This window comes from Ammospiza nelsoni, chromosome 4 (assembly GCF_027579445.1).
Source record: "Ammospiza nelsoni isolate bAmmNel1 chromosome 4, bAmmNel1.pri, whole genome shotgun sequence".
Lineage (NCBI taxonomy): Eukaryota > Metazoa > Chordata > Aves > Passeriformes > Passerellidae > Ammospiza > Ammospiza nelsoni.
This window is the reverse complement of record NC_080636.1, coordinates 17524168-17551776: the sequence shown is the minus strand read 5'-3', so window position 1 is coordinate 17551776 and position 27609 is coordinate 17524168. Positions and strand designations below refer to the sequence as shown.

General features: G+C 35.3%; 1 protein-coding gene across 1 annotated transcript in view; it reads left to right on the top strand.

The window, feature by feature from the left end:
- Positions 1-27609, top strand: part of JAKMIP1 (janus kinase and microtubule interacting protein 1) — a 142376-nt gene that overhangs the window by 88053 nt on the left and 26714 nt on the right. Inside the window, exons 10-18 of the mRNA XM_059470993.1 lie at positions 1965-2024; positions 9411-9539; positions 11004-11132; positions 13068-13151; positions 16835-16897; positions 18046-18144; positions 21182-21283; positions 24166-24219; positions 25188-25253. Coding sequence (XP_059326976.1) covers positions 1965-2024; positions 9411-9539; positions 11004-11132; positions 13068-13151; positions 16835-16897; positions 18046-18144; positions 21182-21283; positions 24166-24219; positions 25188-25253 — 786 coding nt within the window. The remainder of the gene's footprint in view (positions 1-1964; positions 2025-9410; positions 9540-11003; positions 11133-13067; positions 13152-16834; positions 16898-18045; positions 18145-21181; positions 21284-24165; positions 24220-25187; positions 25254-27609) is intronic.

Sequence of the window (27609 nt, the reverse complement as noted above, 5' to 3'; positions counted from 1 at the left end):
GAGGGCTCTCTTTTTACTGTCTCAGCTAGTGATGTGAGGAAATATATTGTATCCTGACTTTGGTCAAATAATATTAACTTGTGTTTAGTGTAAAAGTAAAATAAATAAATATTTTAAAATATTGTTTCATTTTTGCTTTTTTTCCTACTTACAGATACTATTCCACTTGCAGAAATTACTTAAATTTTTAACTAGGAATCTTCTTTGATTCCAGTACAAAGTAACTGAGCCTTTGCCTTCGATGTGAATGCAGTGGAATTCTGCACATTGTTGCTTTTGAGCTCTCTTTTCTGGCCCAACCCACACCTCTGTAGACTACAGATCTATCATAGTTACCAAGAACGACCCAAATGTCCCATATCTGATTAATATAAAAATAATCAGCTTAACTCCAGCTGAGAGCAATATGATACATGGAAATAAGAGCAGTAGTCTTGGGCAGTAGGGTTGTGTGAACTGATTAACAGTGTCATCTGTAGGGTATCTTTGACGCTGTTAAAGCCTTGTCAACATGACTTCTCTCGCAGCAGGGTGTTCTGGTCAGTTCTTAAAAGGAAAGCTGTCAAGGTAAACTCAGATGACTGCAAAAGATGCTAGTGGATTCAATTGGCGTTATTATTGTTCTTGTAGCTTGATTTATGTTGAAGAAGTAAATTAAGCAGTCTTCTTACAAACAAGACTAGAAACAGGAGGACTGAGATTTTGGAAATGTTTGTTCATTCTGCACTGCATTTGTTTGGACACCTGCTTGGGAGGCAGAATACCCCACTTAAAGCAGGAAATGTGTCTTAAATGGACATCTGAGAAGACAGCACTCTTCTTTAAAAGTATTAAATTCTGCTGTCCGGTTTTTTAAGCTTAAAATGTTGTATTATTCTGCAGCTTGAAATACCTGCAGCATTCTATCTTGGCAGTCATTACTTTTCCTTATTTTTCAAACCACATGTATTCAAGGTGCTGTGTAAATTGTTGTACTTCTCTCAGCTATTTTACATTTTCCAACACTTATTTCCTGGAACAATGTGCTGATAAATAATTTTGTTGTGATTTCTACTGTGAGCTTCCTATTTTTCCAGTTTCTCAACTGAATGCAAAGCAAATAACTGAATAGAATAATACCATGCAGTGAGCAATAACTGCTAAAGAAGCACTTGGAACTGCAGTCTGTCTTTTAAAAATAGAGGTGCTGCAAACAAAGATGCAGAGCTAAGGAAAGAATCAGAAAAAAGCAAGAAGACAGAGCACCTGCCTCCTGTGTTGTTGGGTTTTTTGGCTTGCTCCTTCACATTTTTTACCTTCTCTTCCTCTTCTTCTCCTTTGGAATTTGAGGCAGTATTCTTGGACTTAGACAAACAGAAATCTTGCATTTGCAGTCATGGCCTCCTCATGCCATGGTATAGTTTATTGTGATCTTGCACCAAAACTGGAGTAGAACAAAGACAGCGACTAAACTGACAGAGACTGAGAGTGCCTTTGGATTTGAGACTTTTGCCCTACAAGGATAAGTCAGATGTAACACTGTATCTGCATATGCACGCATGTATATCAGAGTGTGTCTGATATAATAACAACTTCTAATTACTGAGACTGGACTAATTTTTGGCTACCGACCTGCTGCTTCAGGATGGTTGAACACTGGAGTGACACTCTGAATTCTGTTTCCATAGTGAGCTTCTTGGTAAAAGAGTCAAAAGAACTGTCAGAAATCTGTGCTCAGTATTTAACAAAGCCTTTTCTTGCCAACTTCCCATCAGATGTGTGAAGTACGTGGCTGAAGGTTTGTTTGCTAAAGGCACAAAGCTGCAGTGCAGTGTGGTGTGACATGGTGTTAATCAAAAGGATAAAGACATTGTGTTGGCTTTACCAGAGGCTTAAAGAAAATGTTAATGGTATTTCTCTGTGTTAGACATACCTAAGTATAGTTTTAAAACAAACCCATACCAAAATGTTCTCTTTCCTTCTAGGAAAGAGAACGGTTATTGCGCTCTAAAAAACAGAGGAGGAAAAGTCTGAAGCCTCCAAAGGTGAGCAAACCTTCGGTTTTTCATACATTTCTGTTGCTGTGAACATCTCTTTCTGCCTGAATTGAATACTTTTAATAAATACTGAATTTAAATACTGCCCAAATTTGAAGCTCTGCTTAATGAGAAAAATTCAATCATTCTTTTGCTTACACTTACTGGTAAGTGCTTCATTTTTTAGGGTAATTCAAGAATTTTGTACTTCACACAAGTAATGTTATTTTTGCGGTTTGTTTTAAATAAACAGTAAAATTACATTTTTAGCCACTGTAGCCTAAATATTCAAGTGGCTCGAGGCATAACGATTTAATGGCTTGAAGCAACTACTATTTCAATGGACAGATATTCAGGCTGCTTTAAAGAACATACCCCCTTTAAACTACTTGTACCAACATAGAGCTAAATCACAATTAAAGAATAACTCCTGCTGGGAATGTTACTGAAATAATATTTCTGTATGTGATACATAAGTAGCAAGACAATTCCAACTGTTATGTGTTAATAACTAATACAGGGTTCAAGACAAAAATTCAGGTCATAAAAAGAGAGAAGTTTTGCTTCAGAAAGTACCCTTAAAGTTTCTTGTAATGCACTAAAAGTAATTTGCTGAATAATGTTTTTTGTGAAGTTGAACATTAGCAGCCTGGAGCATGTGTGTGGGAAGTGGGAAATGGAGTAAGAGGGAAAAAATGGAAATGAAGAGTGGAGTTATCATTATCATCTATATAGTAGCTTAAGATATATTCTGTCTTAAATGGGTGCCTTGTGTCAGTGTGTTCTGCGCAGTCTATTCCTGTTAACCTCCAGGTGGTGCTTTTATATTGCTCTGCACTCTAATGCCTATATTCTGAAAAATTTATCCTTGGGGACTCTCTATTTCACTGGTAGTTTCTTCAAATTCTATTTCTAATAATGATGTGTCTTTTACATAGGAAAAAAGAAAAAAATTCAGAAGTAACAATAGATCCTGCTAAATATATTTGCAGCAACTGTAAACTATTCTTTCTTGCTGTAGTGTAACTGGAAATTTGTGTTTTGAGAGGAGTTTTTAAAAACAAATGCAAAAGTAAATATATATAGATTTATTTATACTGTATTTTTTATAGTTTTCTCTAATTATTGGCCTTTATCTGATTGTAAGTCAAATGTGTAAGATCATTTGCTAAATTGTAAATTCCTCATGAAGCAAAGCTAGTTAAGTCAATTTTTAGATGTCAGTAACTGGTGATGAGAATTTCTGTAGGCTGAGAACTTCAATAAATATGTATTTATGTCTTGAAAGTGCTCTGTGTTAGTAGAACTTCAGCTGACACAGGTGCCACCTGATGTGTCTTGAGCAACCTGATACTTTTGTGGTCTCTTCTTCTTTTCCTTATCAACCAAACTGAGGATGGGAGAGAATGGGCATTAACCATTAAAATTTTGTGTCAATGCTATTTTCTGTTTGCTGAGTGCTATAATATGGGGAATTCTGCTGAGTGAAAAAAGAGAAGGTTATGAGAGAAGAGCAAATGGGATTTTATGTACTGTAGTAGTTACACCATATATACACACTAGTTAATATAGTTAATTTATAATTGTATTTAAACTTTCTAAATTAGCTGATTCCTTAAGGAATGAAAGAAGTAATCAGTAATACTACTGTGCCATTATTTGGCAATGGATAAACTTGTAGAATATTTACATTTATATGCAGCATTGACTCACAGTTTAGCTGCAGTTGGTGTTAACTTCTAAAAACCCAATCCTGGCTGATTTCCTTCCAGGCCACCTGTGCAGTCCTGTGAGGATCAAAATGCTAAAAGGAGCTGTGTTTCCCACAGTTAATTTAAACAATCTAAGTGGAATGAGTTGCTCACTCAGATGAGTTCGGATTTTGCCATTTCATCACCTCTGTTTTTACAGCCTATGTCAGGAATCCAGAAGAAAATAGTGGAATTTATTTATCCAACTGTTGCAAATGTTGGTTAGATGTCAGTAATGGACATGAGATACAAACATCTGTATGGTAACATAAAGTGGTTGGAAGTAGATATCTAAATAGGACATAGGAGTTTTGGCCTAAAATTGCCTGGTTCTCTCCACAGACTATAAAGGCAGTCTAAGATGAGTTGTTTTATATGTAGACATGCACAACTTAAGTGTATTTCTGACTATTATCTGTGCAAGATTTTATATCTCATATAGACCATACACCCTGTAGAGCATAGTAGTGAAATTATGTGTTAACCTCGGTCGTAACCAAACACGTGGAAAAAGAAACTGCTGATCTAAGTCTTTGGCTTTGCTTTTCTAAGGTTTGTTAAATGTAAAATTAGGGTTAACACAGTGAATTAACAAGTTTGGCTGGTAGGTTGTATCTATTTCCAAATGTGTCCCATTCCTTGTGACAAAGTGAAGGAGGAAATGACTAATGAGAAAGAGGTTTCATGAAAATAGTCAGATGAATCATTCTATACTTTCCAGAATGAGTTTTTTTTTTTGTTCTAATAACCAGGAATGCGATGCACAGGGTGAAGATTTACACTCATCAGTTGCAGATGTTCCTAAATGGGTGATTTTAGACTGCAGCTTCCTTCATTCCTGAGATGGTCTGAGTGCAGAGTCTGTGGTGGTTTTCTAATGAGTCTGTGGTTGTTTTCTAAAGAGTATTTTCTGACAGTTCTTGTGTTATCTGGAACAGAATCCATGGAATGCCTTTCTCCATCTTTGAGACATATTGTGTGAATGATTTGCCAGTAGCCTTTACAGCCCTGAACATCAGTTCAGCTGAGAAGCTTCTGACAGCTCTGTGTTTTTGTAATTAGCTATGAGTGTTATTTCTGGAGCTCTGTAGGTGCACTAGGTTACTGTTGCTACTGGAGCTTTCACTGAACACTCTTTTAATTCCCAAGGAGTTCATGGAACAATGCTGACAACTGGTTCAGGCTCCCCAAGGAAAGGAGCAGCAAAGTGGGATGGGCTTTATAACCTCTGTGCTTGCAGGGTCTTCAGAGAAGTGATTAGGGACTCTATATATTCAGACACCTGATTTTTTCCAAGGTGGTTTAATTTTTTTTTTCAATTTTTTGTTGTGAAATAACTAAGACACTTCAGAAGCAATATTTTTTATATTTTGTTTATTTTTGACATGTGGAATGGAGGTACAATCATTCCATGATGGATAGAGTCATGCATTTAAAAGTAAGACATATTTACCCAGTTTATTTGGTAACTGCAGGACTCTATGGATTGTGCCTTTTTTAAACTTTAATAAATGAACTGTATTTGCAGTGGTGGAAAGCCTGCACACTGGTGTGATGGAGTTCATATTTCTTGTTTTATATTTTTCTTTTTTTCTCTGCCTCTGTGCCTTGGTGTGCCTTTATTTTTCTGGCTGCCAAGAAATGACATATAAGCATGAAGGTAAGAAGTTACTGATGAGCACATCTGATTGCATTACAAGGAAATATATCTTGGATCTTTTTCATCATGTTTGATTATATCCCTTAAAATGAGATATTTAAATGTAAAATGAAACTACTTTACCAACAGAGAAATCAGGTTATATTGAAATTTGCATATAATGTAGTTTGTGTCACTATTGATTTATAGTAGTCTAAACTTTTATGTTTATTGAGCACCATAATTCAGTAGAAGTATTAATACTTGAGTTATAAAGACCTAATGCATAATTTTATTTTAAATTTATATGAAAACATAGCTATAAATCCACATGAAAAATACTTACTATTAAATGCATGGCATTTAATAGTAGTCAGTGGAAATTAGATTTCAAATCAGAATTTTTCTGCAATTTACATTACTGTTTTCTCAGTTAAAAAGTTGCGGTTTAGAAATAAGAAATGTGCAAACAAATATAAAACAATCTCTAAGTTGTTAATTCAGAATGTTTCCATTTTCAAGAAAAGTTTAAATGAAACTTGAATAACTTGGTTTATATCTTTACAAAAGTCCAGTGATATTGTGCATTTCTGTATACTTTTCAGAAACAATTGTGGTTCAGCTTTTGAGGCATGCGTGGAGTCTCCCTTGGAGTTGATATATTTATTGATGCTTTATTTATTATTTATTAACTACAACTTTATGACTCACATGTCTTTTATTCGAGTATTTTTTTTCTCTCTATACATTTGTTCCCTTGTGAATTTATTTGTTTTGGTTTTGCTGTGAATCAGTTCTCGTAGTTGGTTGTTTCAGATGCTAGATGATCAACAGTCAAACTGGCTATTTTGTAATTATGTCATGAAGCAACTCATGCATGTGCAGTAATTCAATATATACATGCATATGCAGTCATTCATACATATACAGTAATTCAATACATTATCTCTATTGCTATGGAATGGATCTGCTCCACAAAATGATAAATATTCAACTTTTCTAAAAATGAAGGAGTCTTAAAAATAAATCGTTCACTTGTTAACTTCAAATATTACAGGGAGTCTTTATAGCATTTAAAAGTTTTTGACTTTTAACTCTCCTTTAAGTGTTGGGTTTTTTTCATGTGATGGGAAGTACTAAGGGTTATTTTCAGAATTCCCTCATATCTAATAATCAAGTGGTTTATTTATTGATACATATATATTTTTCCCTTACATTTGCTACAAGTGAAATGTTCAAATTATTTTTCACAATAATGAAATTGCTTTAAATATTTTCTCCAGCCTATGTACCTTTATTTAAAATCAAAAGCACTGTTGTTTTGCTAATTTATCTTCATTTCTTGAAATGGCATGGGTGGGTGTGTGCATGCAGGGTTAAAGGAAGACATGTATTTGACCTGAATTATCTAAAAGTGACTGTGCAGCAGAGATGTAGCAAAAAAATCCCATAGGTAGGTAGGTTTTATTGTCACTTTAGTTCAGCTGCTGCTGACCCATACGGTAGTGTGATCTCTGTGCCATGTGATAATAAAGTGGAGATTTGTTCTCCATCTTTTATAAGTCCCTTCTGCTACCCTTTGCAAAGACTTGGCACTTTGTTTACTTGCCACCATCTTCTTTAGTTCCATAAAATGTACCTTCTTGTCTATGAAACTGTGTCTGCATGTCAGTTTGGAGTCAGGAAAGTGAGTTGAGCTGGCTACTCAGATTGTAAATTTGTCTTCCTTACAACTTGAAGTAGCACCATTTCTTTAACTCTGTTTTGAACTGCCAATATTTATTTGTACTACTGCTGTTACATGGTTGTAAGCTGCAACCAGTATTCTGTGGGGGAGGAAAGCCATGGGATGGATGGGCCCTCTCCCAAGGACTAGTGACCTCCTGTGTTTTGTGGTAGACCTTTGAATTTAGAGGAGAAGTCTGAAATGGTTTTAATTCAAATGTGAGTAAATACATTAGCTTTCTGGATAAGTCTTTGTATTTTTAGATTAGAGCTTAAACCTATTCCTTGTGCCCTTTGTTTTGTTAAGTAAGGCAGAAAGGTGAACTGGTGAATGCTGCAGGAAAGGATTGGATTATCCCAGGGAACTGTTTGTCTTAAGCACCTTGGACATGGCTCTGCCTGATGGAAGATCACAGTGCTTCCTGCACAAGTGAGGATAGAGTAATGTCCTTCCAGCACTGTGGCATTGTAACTGTGATCCCATGAATTCACAAAGTAGTGGTCTAGTAGCTTGCAAAAGGAAATTTGTTTCTCAAGGTTGTTTGGAAGCTCTTTGCCTTTTATGCATTTATCTGCATGCATATGGATACACACAGTCTGTTTAGAAAAGATATGGCTTTTTGGGTTTCTGAGTGAAAATTTTTAAGTACTGTTTGAAGGGGTCTCCTTAAGTGAGGCAGTTGAGTGTTTCAGGACATGACCTTGGAGCTGTATTTGGCAATTTGAGTGGAATTAGCTGTACTGTGAAACTATTATGGACTTGTTCAGCTTATGAGTGATGAGGTTGTGACCTGGTGGACTGTGGTGACCAGGCAATGGAGCACATGGTGTCATTCATTCAGGCAAAAAGTCACACCTGCAGGCTTGATTTTTTTGGTACCCCTTAAATCAAAACAGAGTATTTTGACTGCTGATGAGAGCTGTGCTAAACCAAAAGAATACAGTGAGCATTAGGGGCTTTGTGAGAAAGAGAAGACTTATGTAAAAATACTTGAAAAAAATCTCGAAGGTTAGGTAAGTCTGGAAAACTGCAAGGAAAGATAAATATTTGGAAATCATCCTGAGAGAGGACATTATACTTAAAACTTTTCAGTGCCTGGAATTAAATTGATTGATTACAATTCTTTGCTGAAATGTAGGATTCATGATGTTCGGAATTAATAACAACTGATAACTTTTTATATCCTTATGGCTGTTTTAATGAACAAGCTATTATCTTCTCATAGACAACCTCTGACATGTATTTGAAAAGGATCCAAACAGCAAACTGTGACATCAGGATCTGTGCTTCAGTATCAAGCAATGGCAAAGCATGTAGAGATGTTTCTTCATCTTCTTACAGCCACCTTCCTCCACTACCCTCTCTGTCTAGGCTGCTTCATAACCTGAATCCATTTTTCAGCAACACTCTTAAAAAAATATTTTCAGTTTTCTTGCTTCTCTGAAATTATGTTGGACTTATGTGGTGTAAGAAGTTTGCTTTCTATTGATAAATAACAGTTAAAAACCTTTTTTTCTAGTTAAATTTATAAAAAAAATTTTAACAGTTGAGTTTAAAAGCTGCTTTCTGTGACTATGTTTATAAGAAAAAAATTCACATTTTTCACAAATGATATTGTACTCATTTTCACTAGCTACTCATTTTCTCTAAGCATGCATTTAATTGATAATGTTGTGTGAAATTTTTAACATCTGCAGTGCAATGCTGCTTTTCCCTAGGACATGTCTTTTTGGTTAGACATAGTATTGGAGCAAACTTTTTGAAAAAAAAAATGAGAATGATGATACTGAAAAAAATAAATGATAAACATTAATTTATACTTTTAAGTAGGGTTTTCCAAAATAGGATTTTTTCTTTTTGCAATTAGTATGAGAAATTAAATTTGTTCCACCTTGGTCTCCAGAATACTTTTTTTCCTTTTGGTTGCACATCTTATATGTTACATTGTACTGGCTTACTTTTCTTCTGAATAGATATTGGATTTATCTGCTGTGAATCTTGTAAGGACTTTTGTGATTTTGGTAATTAGGTTTTATAGTTTTGCTAAAGCATTATTCTTTTGGTATTTACCTCATCTCTGTTCCACGTCCAGATGTGTTCTTGGAGGTTCTTCCACAAATGATGCTGAAAAAGTAACTTATCAGAGAAGAGTTTGCACTGGAACCTTTCTTTCTTTCCAAATACTAAAATAATCATCAGAGAAGACCTTGGTTACTACTTACTGGGTCATTGGGGATTTTAATCTGTTTTGCTACTAGCTAAAAACCCTAATTTTTCAGAGGCATGTTGTGGAGACATTTTTTGGATTTGATGAAGAGTCTCTTGATTCAGAAACTTCATCTGTAACTTCATACAACACAGATAAAACAGACAGGACACCGGCAACACCAGAAGAAGATCTGGAAGATGTAAGTGGTAACTGATTTGTTCTTCTTTCTACTTCTTGAAGTATAAATACAAACTTTCAGCCATTGTACCCAATGAACTGTGAAAGATTTGGCAGAGAATTCCTTTGGGTTTTGTTAAGTCTGGTAACATATACAAGAAAATTAATAAGATAATAATCTATCTGACAGATTTGGCAGATATTGGTGTGAGAAATATTTTTTCCTCAAACTCTTTCTTATTAGTCTAAAGAAAATGAAGAGGCATATTGCTTTGCCAAAAGTCAATACTTACTAGACAATAGTCTGCCTTTCAACCTTATCATTTATTTGACTGTTTTGATACAATCAGGATTTTCTTTCTCTGCTCACAATACTTAGAGAGCCCTTTGCAATTCGTAAAAGCTTAGATGATCATAGGTAGTAAATACCCAGTGACATGTTTTGTCCCAGCTCTGTGATACTCACTGCTGCTGGCCTGCTTTGGAGCACAAAGCACGAATTAGATGCTCTTTTTCATCTTTCTTTCTTTTTCACCAACTTCTGCCTTATACTCCTCAGAAGAAGCTGCCTTTTTTCCTAGGTTTAATGTCTAATAATATCTAGTAATCTCTTTTCTTTAAAACTCAAGTTCCTGGAGCAAAAATTAATGGAAGTGAAGGACATTTCTTGTCCTCAGCTCTATAGGAAAGACTTTATAAGTCTTAAAGTTAGTGGCTTAACATTCAAGGAAAATAAAGACTTTGAAAATTTTGTATTAAAAGAATAAATTTAAGAAAATATATTTGAAATAATTTTGAAATGTAACTTCTGTGTCAGTGTGCTTTGCCCTGGCATTGTAGAGAACAAGTGTAAGGAGGGAAGGGTGGACAGCATGAGAAATAGAACAAATACCTTCTGAGACCCCTCTGGCTCTGGAATTGCTGACGACAGTGTTGCACAAGACTGTTTCCCCTCACCTTTCCCCAGATAGTTTTTCCATTTCTGCACATTGTTGTCTTACATGGCAACTTACACTGCCCTTGAATTGTGTGGTAGATAGTTACTCATCATTTTTCCTTTTCCTTTTCCTTTTCCTTTTCCTTTTCCTTTTCCTTTTCCTTTTCCTTTTCCTTTTCCTTTTCCTTTTCCTTTTCCTTTTCCTTTTCCTTTTCCTTTTCCTTTTCCTTTTCCTTTTCCTTTTCCTTTTCCTTTTCCTTTTCCTTTTCCTTTTCCTTTTCCTTTTCCTTTTCCTTTCCCCTTTCCCCTTTCCCCTTTCCCCTTTCCTTTCCTTTCCCCTTTCCTTTCCTTTCCTCTTTCCTTTCCCCTTTCCTCTTTCCTTTCCCCTTTCCTTTCCTTTCCTCTTGTTTTAGGATTTCATACCTTTATTAAACTTTGAGACTTTGTATGAGTTTTGTTGCTTGTTTGTGAGTCTGTCTTCTGTACAGACAAACCCATTATTAAATACATTTTTACTAACCCACTTCCCCCCCACACCTTTTCATTAAGAGCACGCCTAAAGAAGAAGCTGAACTCAGGTTTTGCCAGCTAACAAGAGAGTATCAAGCTTTGCAAAGAGCTTATGCATTGCTCCAAGAACAAGTTGGTGGAACCCTGGATGCAGAGAGAGAAGCAAGGGTAATTTTTAACTGAAATTCTTTTAACTCTGAAATAATAGAAAAAGCTGAAACAATTTGTAATAGCAGGAGGTATCTTTGCAGGTCACTGAAATGCAGAGCCCAATGTTTTTGAGGATTAGAGGATGTCATAAGTAGGGAGATAATTTAGATTCATCTGGTGCAATCAGAACAAAGATGTTAGTATACTTTATTCTAGCATGTATAATGAATTAAAGATTTCTATGCTATAAGAGTGACAACCCATTTGAACCTGTAGTTTGGATAGTGACATGATGGATTTTAAATTAATCACAGGGTAGGTTGTTACAAAGGCATAGGTATTTCCATAATATGATTATATTAAAAATCTCCCAAATCAGAATCAAAAATCTGACCCAAACCTTGGTTCTGACTGACGGGGAAGCAGTTTTGCACAACAGGAAGTGGGGACCCCTGATGGACACCAAGTTGGACAGTTAAGAAACCCCTGTGTGTCTTCCCTCAGCAACTTCTCCAAACCTCAAAAATGGAGAAACATATTAAATACTGTGATTATTACATGTTACTGCTTTGCTACATGTGGCCACTGCTGTACTGGGCCACTGCAGTGTGTTGCTAAGAATGCAGAAGGAAAATGATTTTAATGTGTTTAAAAATTACTGATGGAAAAGGACTCAACCAACCTACACTCCTTTTTTATTTTTTCCTGTGAAATATAGTTCTTATAATAGTAGAATTACTGCTTTATGGCTTTATTTATTAGAGTTCTTAGCATCTTACAAAAGCCTAGTCAATTTTGACACTCTCTTTTTAAGTAGGACACTTAGCCAATGAAAGCTATACAGACTTTGAAGATCACTTCTCAAGATAGAATTAGGATAGGGGGCATAATTCCATCTACTATTAAAAAAAGGATTTCAGGGGCAGTCATCTATTTGCCACCTATGAGAGACAATTATATATTTTCTTTGCCTTCATGGGGTTTTTTAAATTTTATTTTGCAGGCATTTGCAGACTGTACTTTTTGTAGTCTTGGAAATTGTTGCTATTTGTTTTTAATGGCATTTTGGGTTTTTTGATACGTCCCTGCAAATCCATCTCTTGAGTGAGTCAGAAATTAGCTTTTTGCATAGTTTATTTTGGTGGGATGAACATTTCCTATTACTTATAGATGAGGCTTAAGGTAAGAAAGGACCCAAAGATGCACAGATGCAGGGAAAAAAAAAATCCCTGTAGGTATATTTAAACTACTTGGGTGGAAAAGTACCTGAAGTAGGGTGGAAAAAAAATACTTGTGGTAGATCAAGGAGCCTCAGTGGTTGGGGTCTCCAGAAACATGTGTTTTATATCCTGTTTTGTTTAGTGCCTTGTATGATCCAGTGCCTTTTGGTGCCTCACTGGACATAGGGGGTAATACCCACTGTAGTGTAGTGCTGAGTGTAATAATTGTATAAATGAGGAAAACTGACCAACATGTGCTGTTTATGGGATATGTAATTTATTTTTGGTCAATATAATTCATTTACCTAAAGGGCTTTTTTAGTGTTAATGCAATTCTCTTTCTCCCTTGTCCCTTTTTCCCCAGTTGCCTTAAGTTACTAAAGTTTATGAATAGCTTCTTAGAGCTCTTTCAGTTTCTAAATTTATTTTTTTTCTTCTCCTGGTAAGAACTTTGTCACTGATTATGGAATGTTAACATCTTTTTAGGCTGGGAAGGAAAAATGCTGTTAAACTGGCTGCTTCAAACATCATGGAGCATAAACACAAAAACAATTATTTTCCTTGTTTAAAATATTAATTAACAATTATTTTATATATGTAAATAACAATTATTTTAATTGTTTAAAATTTTAATTGAAAAACATTAAAAACTGATGGGACAGCCCATAAAATAGTAGAAAATATATTTACTTTTGATTTTTCCTTCCCCCCCCTCCCCCCTTCTTCCCCCCAGACTCGTGAACAACTGCAAGCTGATCTTCTCAGGTGTCAGGCAAAAATTGAGGACCTGGAGAAAGCTCTGATGGAGAAGGGACAGGTAAAAGGCTCTCTAAATGTGCTCTCCCACATCGTGTTCTCTGCGTGCAGTGGTGCCCTTGCCATCTTCGTTGCTTACTGGTGTGTTGGTGTCAACGATGCAGCTTAATTGCTACTGCAGCATTACATCACTCAAATAAAGCAAAGGATTTTGCAGTCTAAGAAAATGTCATTACAGACTCATTTTCTAACACATAATACACTACAGCATTCTATTAAAATAATCACATGTACTTACACATTCTGTTCCCCTTGTCATTTGGTGAAGGGCTTTCTCCTCTTTTCAATTTTGTTAGTATTTGTTATAAACTCTAATAACATAAATATTCTATATTTCTACTGGAGAATATTTTTGGTGTGTACCAAAGAAAAATTTTTTAAAACCCCAGCTTCTAAGCACACTAGAGAGATAAACACTGAGCCTGTCAGGTTAATGGGAGCCACTTGAGGTATTACTCTCCTGGGTTTAAAGTCTCAGAGGGCTCAGCTGCTTTCACATTCCCAAACCATAACACAAAGTAAAATCAGGCCCTGTGCTTCAGTATATATAATATATGTAAATACTCATCAAAGATGTGTCTACTGATGCATATTTAATATTGTCTAGGGCCCTCGGGAAGTCTGATTAAGACTTATGAGCATGCATTTGCAAGTCGTTCAGTTGTGTGACTGCTAGAACACACAGTAGAAATTGGGGAGATGTTATTTTATGCTTTATTGTTTGAAACAAGAATTTAAGTTTGCAGGTAGCTTATAGTAATAAGATAGAGCTAGCTGTAGTTATGCATTTCAAAGACTGATGATCCTGCAGCAGTAGACACAACTTACATATAATGCTAAATGAATGATAACACTATTTTTGTGGTTTATTCTTTGAAATTAAAATTTTCTGTAAGATTCTGTATCAATGCAAAGGTTTGGGGACCATATTCAAATTAAGGACAAAAATAATTTATGCTAGCTTCCACACAAATTGCAATTTGCTCAGTGAATTTCATATAAATACAATATTACTAAAAAACTGAGAATATGTTATCAATCTAAAAATGATGGCCCACTGAACTTCTGGAAGAATAAATGAAACCAAAGACCTCCCAAGCATCTACTGCTGCTATTTTGGTTTGTTGATAAGAAAGATGTTGTGGGCAAACTGCTGTGTAGTTGAAAACACTAACAAGATAGTTGACTGTACAGTGTATAATGTAAGTACTGTGTATGTAAACAAGATAAATGAATTTGGATACCCATGTAAGGAGTTACTTCTGTGATTTTTCTGCAAGAGAGTTATGTCAAAAATATCTGGAAATTGGAATTTAGTCAATTACTGCTTTGAAATTCAGAACCAAATTTTCCACTTTGTACTTTAGTAATCCTGAGAGGTTGAACAGGGATGTGACAAGGAGCACTATGATGTTGTTTGTAGCGGGCTGGTTTGTACACTGAGCATTAGCTTTCCTCAGAGGGGATCACAATGTCTTCCTGGGAGCTCTAGCCCCTGCTTGGTTCTCCTGAGCTCTTAGTATTTACAGTCAACAAAATAAATGGTTGTATGATGAACTGAATTCTTTGTGCACTATGTGATTTTTTTAAAAATTATTTTATTACTACTTGGTCATTTAGATGTCATGGTAGTGATGATGATTTAATAATAATTGTGGAATGCTCATTCTGGGAGCCAGCCCCTGAAGTGTGTTTGTAAACAAAATAATGAATCAAAAGATCCAAGTGTATTATTCCAGAAAATTTCCTGAAGTCTATTTCAGAGCATGAGATTAGAAGCTTATTGTTAAAAAATTATGTGAAGCTTGGTTTGTAACAACTTATGTGGAATTTCAAAGTAACTGCCAGTGGCTTTTGTTAATCTCTCTTCTGGCTGGACCTGTCAGTATTCCCCCAGAAGTAACACAAAACTCATCATCCATTTCTGCATGGTACATTGAGGTGCATGCATGAGAAATTTTATATTAAGTTAAGAAATCCTAAAACATATAATGGCAAATATTTAAATAATATTAAATATATTTAACTAATATTAAATATATTTAAATAGTGGCAAATAATACATCTAAAATTATTGGAATATGCAATATGCCAGATGCATGAATCCTCAACTGTCTCAATGGTCTGGTGTGTAAATGCAGTTCTGCTGGAGTTCAGGTTTTCTCAGGAAGTGTAGTTGGACTCCATCAAGAAAGATGCAAAATTCGTTATCAATAGAGCAGATTGTTCTGTTTTTTCTACCTCTGTGAACTGAAGCAGTTGAAGCTGCAGTGTGATGTAGCTGTTGAACCTTACCATGTGGGTATGTTTACCATATCCATGCATTGGGATGTCCACCCTAAGTCTGCGCATGCAACTCTTCATTCCTTGACCTCAGTAAAATGCTAGTTAAATACTAAACCAGATACCAGATTTTATTTTCAACATTTCTTTCACTTGCCTCAAAAATTCTTCACAAGTGTAATGCCTCTCAGTACTCATTTTAGTATGTTATTCTTATAACATCACAACCATGAAGAGCTTGTTTATTACATGAAATGCATTTTTGTGCATGAATGGAAAAAGGTAGAGAGAACAGTACAACATGAAATTGTAGCAGACAGTAAGTAGAAAAACTAAAATGTTTTAAAAAATACCAATTGGAATCAATATAATATCATAATATTTTAGATTGACATTTCAAGGATATTTGATGGGCTGGGATATCCAGATGTCATTGATTCCTTATGCAACATCAGTGTGCAAATATCTTCCTGAAAAATAATTCATTGTCCTTGATACTTTAGTAAAGGCATTTAGATTTTAAATAAATCATGCCTTGAACCTAGAAGATAATTTGATCTAGAGTTAGTATGGCATATTAAGTGTTGGATATTGTTTTAATAGACCTTTTAGAACAGCATAAGAAAGGTTATGTAAATAGATTTCTCTGTAGGAAAAACAAGAACAAATTTGGCTTTTATAATCCATTAAATCTGAATGTCTGGCTATGGCTGGCCATAAGTTTTTGTAGCTTGGCTCTTTAAAGGGATATTTGATGAGGCCTTTTGTAGCCATGGGAAAACCTAAAAGGAAAGATGTGTTTTGGAACAAGTGATTAATTGGAAATACAGTTTCTAAATGGAGTATACAATGTCTTGCATCGCTTCCCTTCCTCCACAGCATTGAATTTCTTGTCACAAGCACTGTGTATTAGCCAGATTCTCAGATTTTTAGCAGAGGGTAATTAACTTCATATTGCTGAAGCTTCTTTTTGGTCATTTGGGTTAGTAAAATAATTTTCATCCCTTTCTCCCTTTGTATTTTTATTGCACTACTTAAAATGGGATGATTTTGCAAGAAAGCTTCCAAACCTTTGCAATGGAAAGCAATAGTTTTGAGTTCAGCTGAGTAAATAAATGTTTTTAAAAGAACATAAAGCATATAACTGTGGTAACCCACAATTGCTACATGTAAAGATTTTAAAGTACACGCTAGCTGAAACATGCTAGGAAACAAAAGACTGCTACAGGAAAGAACTTTTATTTTCACTGTATAAATGCTGTACATCCTTGAAACATTTATGATGGCTTTATTGTTCAGTGTGTGACCATTTTATACTTGAATGTAAAATGACGTCTGAAATCTAATTACTGGAGGCATTCATTTTTCTTCTTTAACAAAACATATGTATCTTCCTCACAGGATTCAAAATGGGTAGAAGAAAAGCAGCTGTTAATTAGAACAAATCAGGAGTTGCTAGAGAAGGTATGTGGGAATATTTTCACCATTGCTGCCCTTTATCATAGAAGAAATTGAATGCACTAAGTACTATAAAATCAGCATGAAATTGCCTTATTTCTCATCAGAAACAGAAATTTAAGTAAAAATCTCTGATTAAAGTACAAACATGCTTTTTATATTCTTCAGGAATCAAAGCTGTTTTTTATTGTGGAGTTACATGGATAGTCACCAGTGCAGCCCAAGCTGGCTGAGGTTTCTAGTGTCCAATAAGATATACAGATGCACAAAGATTGTTATTGTCCTGACCACTAGCAACATTGCCTGCTCCCTTCAATGTTTTTATAGTTTTTACACACATTAAGTAATACTGATTGATTTAAGGTTTATTATATTAACTCTCTGAGCTACTCAGAGCTGAGCATCTGCATTGTTCTTTGTTGATAGTGGTGGGAAAGTTGGCTAGTCAACTTAGGAAGACAAATAACTGATGTTGTTAATTGGTAGCTTAATATTAATATAATACAAATACAATAACCAAATAAAATATCATGATTAAAAGTAGTTAAAGACAGGTTTAATTTACTTGGACACTTAGGTGGGTACTATAAATGTTAAAGTACATTATGCCAGATGTTACACTTCTGTTTAGATTTGTACAAAGGAAAAAACCACCCAGTTAAACTAGACAGCCAAAGCTATTAGTTGGCATAATTAATAGCCAGTATTGAATTTCTGTTTTGTCATTGTTAGTACCCCAAGGCAAAATTCTGGCAAATTAAAATTAGTCATTAAAACCATACCATTATTGTCTTTCATATACTTAAAAAAATTAGATGTCTAATTTGGCAAAGACAATGAGAACAGCCTACCCAAATGTTAATGTAATTCAGTTTCATTTGCTGGATTTTAAAAGAAAACTTGTACTGCTTAACTTATTTATATACAATATTCATATCACTTTTATGCTATGTTCCAAGAGAACATTGACCATTTTCTGCTGACAGCTCTCAGAAATACTTTCTGACAAAATACTTTCTTTTCTCTATGACACAGCCTGATGTACAATGAAAAATGGAAATAATTAACAATTTTGTCTAAACCCCTGCTTACTACTGTAAGCAGTATTTTTTCTAGGGCTTACAGGGTGTTACCATGTTGTGTTTGTCTCACAGATTTACAGAATGGAACAAGAAGAGCATCAGCTGAAGAATGAAATGCAAGATGCAAAAGACCAGAATGAGCTGTTAGAATTCAGAGTGCTAGAGCTTGAAGTAAGAGATTCTCTCTGTTGCAAACTCTCAAATGGAGCAGAAATTATGTTTGAACCCAAGCTGAAATTCCTGTAAAGATTACTGATGTCTGGTGCATGTTTAAGGGAAGTCACTTAGGTATCTATTTTTTAAATGTTGTATCTTGGGATAATGAAATTGATGCCACTGCCTTAATATGTTTTGGAGAGAATGCTCACTAATGTTTATAAAGATGTAATATAGCTAATATAAATTGCATATAGTTTTGTTTTCATCTAATAAAATATTTTGTTTTGCAATATTTTGCCTTTTTTATTTGTTTCATTTCCATAACTGCTCCTTTCCTGCATGTAAAATCACCTGGTATGTATTCTACAGCCTTGGCTGGCATTGATTAAATTAACACACCTTCTCACGTCTTGCATGCAGTGATCTGACTAAAGAGCTGACACATCCATCACATCAATGTAGAATTCCTTTAAATTACATTAATTTAATGTTGACAACATTCACACGAAGTAAATTTATCTTAAAAAGAACACTTTTTGATAGCAGCTTCCAAAGAATTCCTCTTACCTTAAATCCATTTTCTCATGGTTTAAAGTGGTCATGGACTGGAAATAATTGGCTTCAGTCAATGAAAAATGAAAAAAACCCCAAACCTCTGGCAATGCCAAATAAAAGTAGTAAAGCAGAAATATAACTTCTTTCTGTTAAACTAATATGTTGCCTATACCAAACAAATTCCATACTTTGCATAAATGAAATAAGCAAAATTATTTGTTTTTAGCACTGAGCATGTAGCCTGTGGTTACAGCTGAAAGCAATGGTTCTTATTCATCCCCTCCCAAACTGGGCTCATGTGGAATTTAGCAACACTGAAATATCTGTGTGTGATGCACACTTGTCACATGGTTGAATTGCCTGATGACACATTGTTCAGTTTCAAAGATCACCAGCATTCTTAACACTGCTTAGAATAAACTCTCTGACAAACCTGTCATTGTCACTGCTCCATTTTTATCACCCAGCACGTTTCACCAAAAACCTCGGCATGTGTAACTTCTCTGATAAAGATGAAAAAGTCATGTCTCCCTGTTATGTGGATGTTCTTTTTGTCTGACATTTCTTTATCTTTTCTTCATCCTTTATCAACCATATGTTATGGTGTCATAGCCCATTATATTCAAAAATATGAATTTAGGTTACTAGAATTTCAGTACATGTTCAGAGGAAGATATGCTTTCTAATAGATATCTTTATATTTTATGGAAGGACTGTAAAGAAAAATAGAGAACAATTTAGGATTTTACTTGGCTGTTGCACTAGAAATTGCTTCCTAAAGTGTGAGGGTTCTTAGAAGTAAAATCGTCCAAAAAAATTTCTTAAGGAACAAACAAATATTCTTCAATACATCCTTCATGAATGTATTTTTCACATGGAAGAATCACATCAAAAACAGCTCAGTATGTCATGTAAGGCTTTGTCATGTGCCAAAGCTTGGAAAAATTCTTTTACAGAATAACAATGGAAGTATTTTTGTGTGATTGCAAGAAAAGATTTTTTCCTTAGTAGACAAGCACGTAGGTACCAATGTGACTGACAATGCAATGCTTTAGGAAAACCATCAGTTCTACTGGTGATCAGGACAGTATTTTTTAGTGCAGTTATTTCAGACAGAAATTAGGTAAAGCATAAAACACAATCATTTATTTATGAATTAGAGCAAGCAAGTTTAGATGAGATGAATGCAATAGCAACTGATGAATTTTTAACAATATCCAAAATCATAACTGAATTTGGATAGGAATTAAAGTTCTGGCTTTGGTAAATAATGTCTATAGCTAAGACATTATTTAGGCCCATCAGAATGGGTTAAATAGACTGTTGATGTAAATATTATTTTTAAAAAGCTTCAGAGGAGGAAAACTGCATAGAGTACAGAGATTTTTCTCTCTACATTGTACTTTCAAATTAGGTTTAACCTAATTAATGGACAAGATTTGCCATGCTTTGTAACATGTTTAAGTGAATGGATGCATTCACTGCCTGCCATATCAATTAAAGCACCTCATTTGTGATTTAGGAAATGGAGTAATACATGGATGGTCATAGGAACTGAAGTATTTGTAGTAGTGGTCTCTCTGAGAAAATGAAGCTCATGTTGCCAAAGCATCCCCTTGTAACATGGAGATGAAATCTGGTGTTTCTTGCTCATGTTCTCATGGCCAGAGAGAATTCAGAGTAAGACCCAATGCCTTGGTTGCCCAGAGCCTTCAGTCCAGTCATTTTTTCACAGGCACATGAAAATTTAGTTTAGCTTAAAATTGCTTTTTTGTTATGTTATATCTGCCTTCTGAAGAAATAATAGGTTGATATTTTGAAAAAAGGGATGGAAGTTATGTACATGGACCAATTAAGTTTTAGATATACTAAATATCTTTAGATAGACAGGAACTTATATTTTTTTGTTTTGTCACAAAGAACATCATAACTGTAGAATAGTGCTGCCTTCCAACATATTCTGACATCTTTGCTTCTGGACTGAATATGAATGGGGATTTTAAATGGTCTAATAGGAAGGTAGACTTTAGAATAAACAGGGACCAGACACACAGGTTTAATTTTAGTGAGAAAATATTCAATAATAATATTTTATGATAGAGTTTGATTTTTTTTTCTGCAGATTTTTCTTTCTATTTTTTTTTTTTTATTGTTCCGTGAAAGAAAAGAGGAGTTGAATAAGGTTATAATCCACATAAAAACCTGCAGAGTATTTCAGGGCTCCAGTCAATTAGGGCCTGTGTTGCAAGGGTTCTGCAGCTGAGGAGTGTCAGGTAGCTTTGCAGAAACTGTGTGCATGGAATCAGCTGGCAGCTAACGCTATGGTTGTATTTAGCCAAAATTCTTCAAATATGGTAAAAGTAAGAGGAAATAGAATAGATTTGGAATGAGAGCAGGGATTTGCCTTTTTAATGTACGAGTATGTTTTGTAAAGGTGGGGAATAAATGTTAATGTATATTCACAAATGTTGTTCTTAAACAAATCTTTCCTCAGGAGAGAGAGAGAAGGTCACCAGCATTTAATCTTCATATAACCACCTTCCCTGAAAACAATGGAAGTGCACTTCAGCTGTTCTGCCATCAGGAAGGAATAAAGGTATATGAGAGAAACACCAGAAACAGTTGGATGGCTAGGAACCTTTCTTGAATGACCAGTCTAATATCCAAACAAGTGGTTTGACACTTACCAGGGAAGAAAATGAAAAAAAAAAAAAATTGGAAAAGACATTTTTATCTGGGGAAGCGGTTTCATAAGAATATGATCTAGTCATATCAGGAGTTCCTCCGTGAAACTGAAGGCTGGTCAATTAAGATAATTTACATTTAGTCTAGGGAAGAATGTGGATGTTGAAGTGATTCCTTGTCAGGTTTGCTACAGTACATGGTTCATTATATTAAATGTCTTCATCTGAGTTCAGAAATATGACATTCAGTCCTTATTGCACTCAATTTAGTGAAGGATTTTATTTGTTGAATTAATATTCTTAAGTTATTTGCTAAGGCCAGGGCCTTGAAATGTAAAGTGCCGGACTCAGAACTCATTCAGATAGGTGGGACTCTTTTAGAACAAGAACAAGATAAATGTCAGGATCTCCATTTTTTACCTTCTGATATAAGGAAGCAAGAATTGCTCTTTTCACTCCTGTTCTCCTATGAACAGACTATTTCTGCAACTTGATTTGCATGCTGGTTCACTTAAGATTGAATTCAGACTTGTCACTAATGTTACACAATAGGGCTGGGCAACTTTTCTAAAAGTAATTAAAGCATAATCTCTGTGCCACTCACTATTTATGATTGAATTTTTAGTGGTGACTTATGGTTGAATTTTTAGTTGTGTTTACAACTCCTCTTCTGAGGCTTGTTGCTATTCAGTGCTTTAATGAGCACAGTATGATCGCTAGAGGAAGTAAACAGAAATTGTCCCTGCATATTTTTAGGAAGTTGAGTAGTCTGAAAGAAAAGAGTTAAAATCTGCTTCTTACCTATAGATTTGGTTGGATTCTCATCTCTCAAAGCACACCAAGAATCATCAGTTAGCATATCACCTACAAATAGAGCCAGATCCACTTTTAGCTTACCTGTTGTTCTAATCTACATGTTGGCTGTAGCAGTGTACCAGAATCCATAATTCCCTTTTTTCCATTGTCATCTACGATATGCTTTAACAGGCAGATTCTTTTCAATCTGCCTTTCATTTTGCTTACCTGGAAGATGGTGACTTAAAATGGGCAGACCTAAAATGGGCAGACTGTAATAGTTGACCTTTTATCTGTTTTCAGTGCTTTTAAAAATTATTAGCCATCAGAATCAATGTAGATTCCAGAATGATGCAAAATCTGATTTGGTTTCTGATTCTTTCTTTATGCATCATATGGAAATAAATTATTAGGATGATTATTTCTGGCTCAATAGATGCAAGTAAATTCCACTTTGCACTAGTGCAACTCATGGCTAAAGAAGTTTCTGTTCAGCATTGTCAATGCTGATCATAATCAATAGTTTTGTTTTTAACATCCATCCAAACACAAGTGTATTAGGATCTGCACCATTCCAGAGTTAATGATGTGCACAGTTAAATAGCTCATGTAACATTCAGGAACACCCTTGAAGTTTTTTGGAAGAGATGGAGGGGACCTCAGGATAGAAAAACCTGAAAACTGCACATGGCCCTGTGGCATGCTGGCCTTTTAGTAAGTACTGAGTAAGAGTTGATGGTGGCAGCACTTAACAAGGCTCTTCTGCTTTATGTATGTGTATTAAGCATTTTGGACTAAAATGGACTGGTCCATTCCCATGCTCTCAAGGCTTCCTGCCTTCTAATAGCTAGCACACATTCCAGCCTGTCAGTGGAAGCGATCCCTGGTGCATGTTAACTTGGATGGGTTAACTTGCAGAGCAAACTTGGGATAGTTCAGGAGAATGTGATTAACTCTAGTTGAACAGTTCCATGACCCTTTCCAACAAGTTTATAAATAGAGTTCTGGGGCCTAGGAATGGATCCTGTATTTCACTGGCACAGTGTGAAATACAGACATCATGTGAATTTTACCAGGAAAAGGTTCTTTACCCTGAGGGTGATTGGGCACTGGAACAGCTCCCCAGGGAAGGGGCCACAGCTCCAGCCTGACAGAGCTCAGGAAGTGTTAGGACAATGCTCTCAGGCACATGGTGTGACTCTTGGGGATGATGATGTATAGGGCCAGGAGTTGGACTCAGTGATCCTAATGCATCCCTTCCAGCTCAGCATATTCAATGATTATGTGATTCCATGAATTTATTCCTCTCTTTTTTGAATCAGAGGAGTAGTTTTCTTTATTTCAGTGGCTGAGCCTTAATAAGAATGGGCTGTTCAGCTCAGTATATGAGAGCTGAGTGGCAGAGAAATGTGGCTTTCTAATCAGAAAGATGATTGTGAACTGATAAGCTGTTTGGAGGAGGATGTTCTGCCCACTGTGCACATTCCCTTCTGCCACTGTAAGGCTGATTTGAAACTTCATGGTTTTCTTTAACAAAGAAAATAAAAAGCAATTCACCAAGCAAACCTTCTTAATAATTACTTGTTCATGCCATGCTCTCTGTCCTTGTGACTTCTGTAGCTTGATGTGGCTGAAGCTCCACTCCAAACAAACAAAAAAAATGTCTTTTAAGCCCTTTCTCTTTACATCTTTTAAACCTGTTTATCAGTTTTGATCTTTCCTCTACATACATTAGCAGGATGAGAAGTGTGAACGATATAGGAACATTCTGCCCTCATGCACAGACATCCAGGTTGCTTATTATAATTGAGAGTGACTTTTGGTTTTGTCTTAAAGTACCAGTAATTACTTTTGTAATTGTGATGCAAAATTATGTTACACTTATTTACATATGAAGTCTTTTCACACACAGAAGAGAATAAGGGGTACATAAAATGTAGCATATAAAAACTGTTTCTCACCTACTTCATAAAAAATAAGTGTCAAACATCTTTTTCAGGACGTGAACATATCTGAACTTATGAAGAAGCTAGATATTCTTGGAGATAATGGGGTAACACTTTTTTACTTTTAAATGTATTTCCAGTTCCATGGTTAATTTAAAGATTTTTTTTCCCAGAGCAGGTACTAACATCCAAGACAGTGCATAGGGTGATTTTTATATGCCTGTGTTTGTATGAAGAATATGAATGGTTAGGAATGGCTTTTACGTGAATTTTTTTAGTTAAACTGAAGGTAGTGAAAAGAGTATTTTTTCAAGGTAGGATTTGGTCTTTACCAAATGATACAGAAAACAGGCACTGTAATTGCAATGTGAAAAGATGCAAAACAGAAGTCAAAGCCAGACCAAGCTGCGATTTATCCCACTTGAGTAGTTATAGTAGCACCTTCTGCTGTGAAGGCTGTCACTGCTAGGAGTGGATTTTCTGGGAGAAAGGCAAGGAAAACTGTCTCCCCTTTTCCCTCTTTATTGCTAAGTACAGTATGAAATCTTAGTCACACATCTGGGGCAGAAACATCCAGGGAGCTGAGTCCAGTTTATAGCTAGATTTAACAGATTGAGGTCTTTTTAATACTAGTTTTAAGTTCTAGATTGGCATGTTATGTTGCAAGTCCTGTGGAGGATTCTATGGCACTTACTCTTTGCATTGTTTTCTTTAATTGGAAGTCTGAAGTGCATGAAGGTGAGATTCACTTGCTGCAAGGCTTAGTCCAGTGAACTGGCAAAAACAGGCAAAAAATTGCAAAATCCCTGACTGAAAGCACTTAATTTTAATTGAATGATCTGTTTCATTGAATGATCTGTTGAAAAAGTGTTGTGGGGCTGGTATGCTGAAATAGAGTGGAACTAAGCACCCTTGGTTTAATTTTCAATACTTTCAGTCATGGGATCATTTTTGGGCATGTCTATAATTCTAAATGTTATAATTGATTTACTTTTTGAAGTATGGTTAAAACTTACTGCTCATGTTAAAGAATGAATTTTTAATTCAATTTAAAGTGTATCTTTTTGTATTTTAGAATTTGAGAAATGAAGAGCAGGTTGCAATAATCCAAGCTGGGACTGTGCTTTCCCTCTGTGAAAAGGTAGAATTCAGTAAATATTTTTCTCTGCTAAAAAGTGGCCATGTCTTGTAAGATACCTCATAACATTGCCAGGGAAGCATGGCTTTTCTGTTCAGGTCATCTGCATTGGAGCATGTGTTCATCCTTACATGAAGGTTGGGATTGTCTTGAGGTAAAGCCAAACTTAGGAAAGAAACCCAGTTTAAAAATAAAAAACATGTTTTGGAGATATTCCCTTAGCATAAAGTACTAAAAATCCACTTAACAGAAGAGACTCCATTCCCAGCAGTGCTGTGTCCTCATTGCTCTGGGAGCAGGTGTAAAGTGCCCTCTGTGAGGTGCCCATGGTCCCTTCTGGGCTCATTCCTGTGGGTGATGGAAAGAGCTCAGAGTAGTCATTGGTCCTCTCCTCTGCAAATTAATGGACATAGACAAAAAGTAGTTTGCACAAGACAGTCAGGTCTCTCATTTCTGTATGGCTAGTTCTTTACTTCCAGGGAATATAACCTGTATATGAAAAGGGTGGCATTTAGAACTAAGAAAGACTGCATATTTCTCTGAAGAAGCTCTGTGCATCCCTTTAATATGGTTCCATTAAATCTTTCCTGATGTATTGTTGAAATTCAGAATCAGATATTTTAAATTAAAATTTGAGCAATTTTAATAATTGCCTTAATTGATATAATTTTGATAATCTACTTAACTAAATACCTTAAAGTAAATAATCTACATTAGGTAATTTAATAATCATTAATTTAAAAGAGTAATTGCTATAAGCAAAATAAAAATGGGGAAAGGGCTAAAATCCCTATGTTTTTTCACTGTGCTGTGGCATTAAAAGAAAAGGAAATTTAGCACTTTATATCCAAAAAATGAAAGGAGAAGAACCCCACTATAAAAGGCTAAGACATAGACTCCCAAAAATACTGTTTGTGTCTCCTGTGCCCCATGGTTTATGAAAGGGTAACAGGCATAGAACGTTCAGAATCAACATTTCGTTTTGCATATCATTTGCATACCTTAAAAAAAAATTAGACCTCTAATTTTTGCAAATAGCCCTTCACTTGATTGAGGGTAGCTGTGAGAGATGCTCAGGATTTCCTATTTCCATTGATTTCAAAGGTTGAGAATGCTTGAATATCCATGGTGAGGCTTTCCTTAGGAACATCTTCAGCTTGTCACCTTTGAAATGAAGAAAACAAATATGGTGAAAATAGAATCTCTGGGGAATATGGTGTTCCTGTTAATTTTTTTTTTCTGTAGAAAGCTAACCTGCTAAGCAGATAAAACAAATTTTCATTCTTCCATCAATCTCTTAAATAGTGGAAAGTTCAAAAGGATGAAGTAATGAATTCACATTTCATAACTTGTAAACTTATGTTTGAAATTTTCTGTGCAAATCTTGGGGAAAAAAAGCTAGTATGTCATTAATTCCTTTGAGACTGAGGCCTAATGAATTCAGCAAAGCACTAAATTAAAAGAGTTGATGTGCAAAGGTTACCAAAAGACTTAAAGAAGATATGAGTAGTCCAGTGTTAGTAAACAAGGCAGTTGAGGAAAGCAAGAATTATCAGTGGCAAATCTGCTCTCTGTGAGCTAATCATGGGTCCTTATTGAAGACCAGTAGGGGAATTAAATTAAATCATTCAGAACTGACCATTTCCATCCATTCCAATAAACTTAAATGGAAATATTAACATAATCCTGGTGACAGTTATTAATTAAGCAAGAACCTTGTGTTCATGCATTTAGCTATTATGATGTGTAATTTTTACCTTTGGAATGCAATGGCTGTTTTTCGTTCTGATTGTTTTGAATGTTCCCATAATGGCAAGGGATTCATAGTAGCAACGACAAGAGTTTCCAAATGTCTGTCTGTTTTATTTTTCCCTCTACATTACCAATGTTTTGCAAGTCATCCTTTTCCCACAAAGAGTGCAGCAAACTGTGCAGAATTAAGTGTTGAGTTTTCCACTTTGTCTTTTTTTAATTGCCGTCTGGAAAAATGAAGGACTGGAGGCCTGAAGTGAGATGATGGTTTCACAAATCAGGCCAACAAGTATTTGAGTAAGAAACAACCAGGTTGATTTTGCATTCTTGCCCCAAATCTATTTTGTTTCTTGAACTTTACAGGGGAAAACCCTATTTTATTTTCTGTAGGAAAGCAACCTCCACTTGTGATCTTTAGTGTGTCTCTGCAGTCCTTCATTCTGCCCGTGTTCCACAACCTGTTTATTCATGTGTGTCTCCAGAGTGATCAGATAGTATGGGAAGAGTATATGCCTGGAAGTGCTGGCAACAAACTTGAAAAATGTTTGGTAGAACCTTTATCAAAATCTCTGTTCATTTCTTTTTTTTTTTTTTCTCTTCACACTGC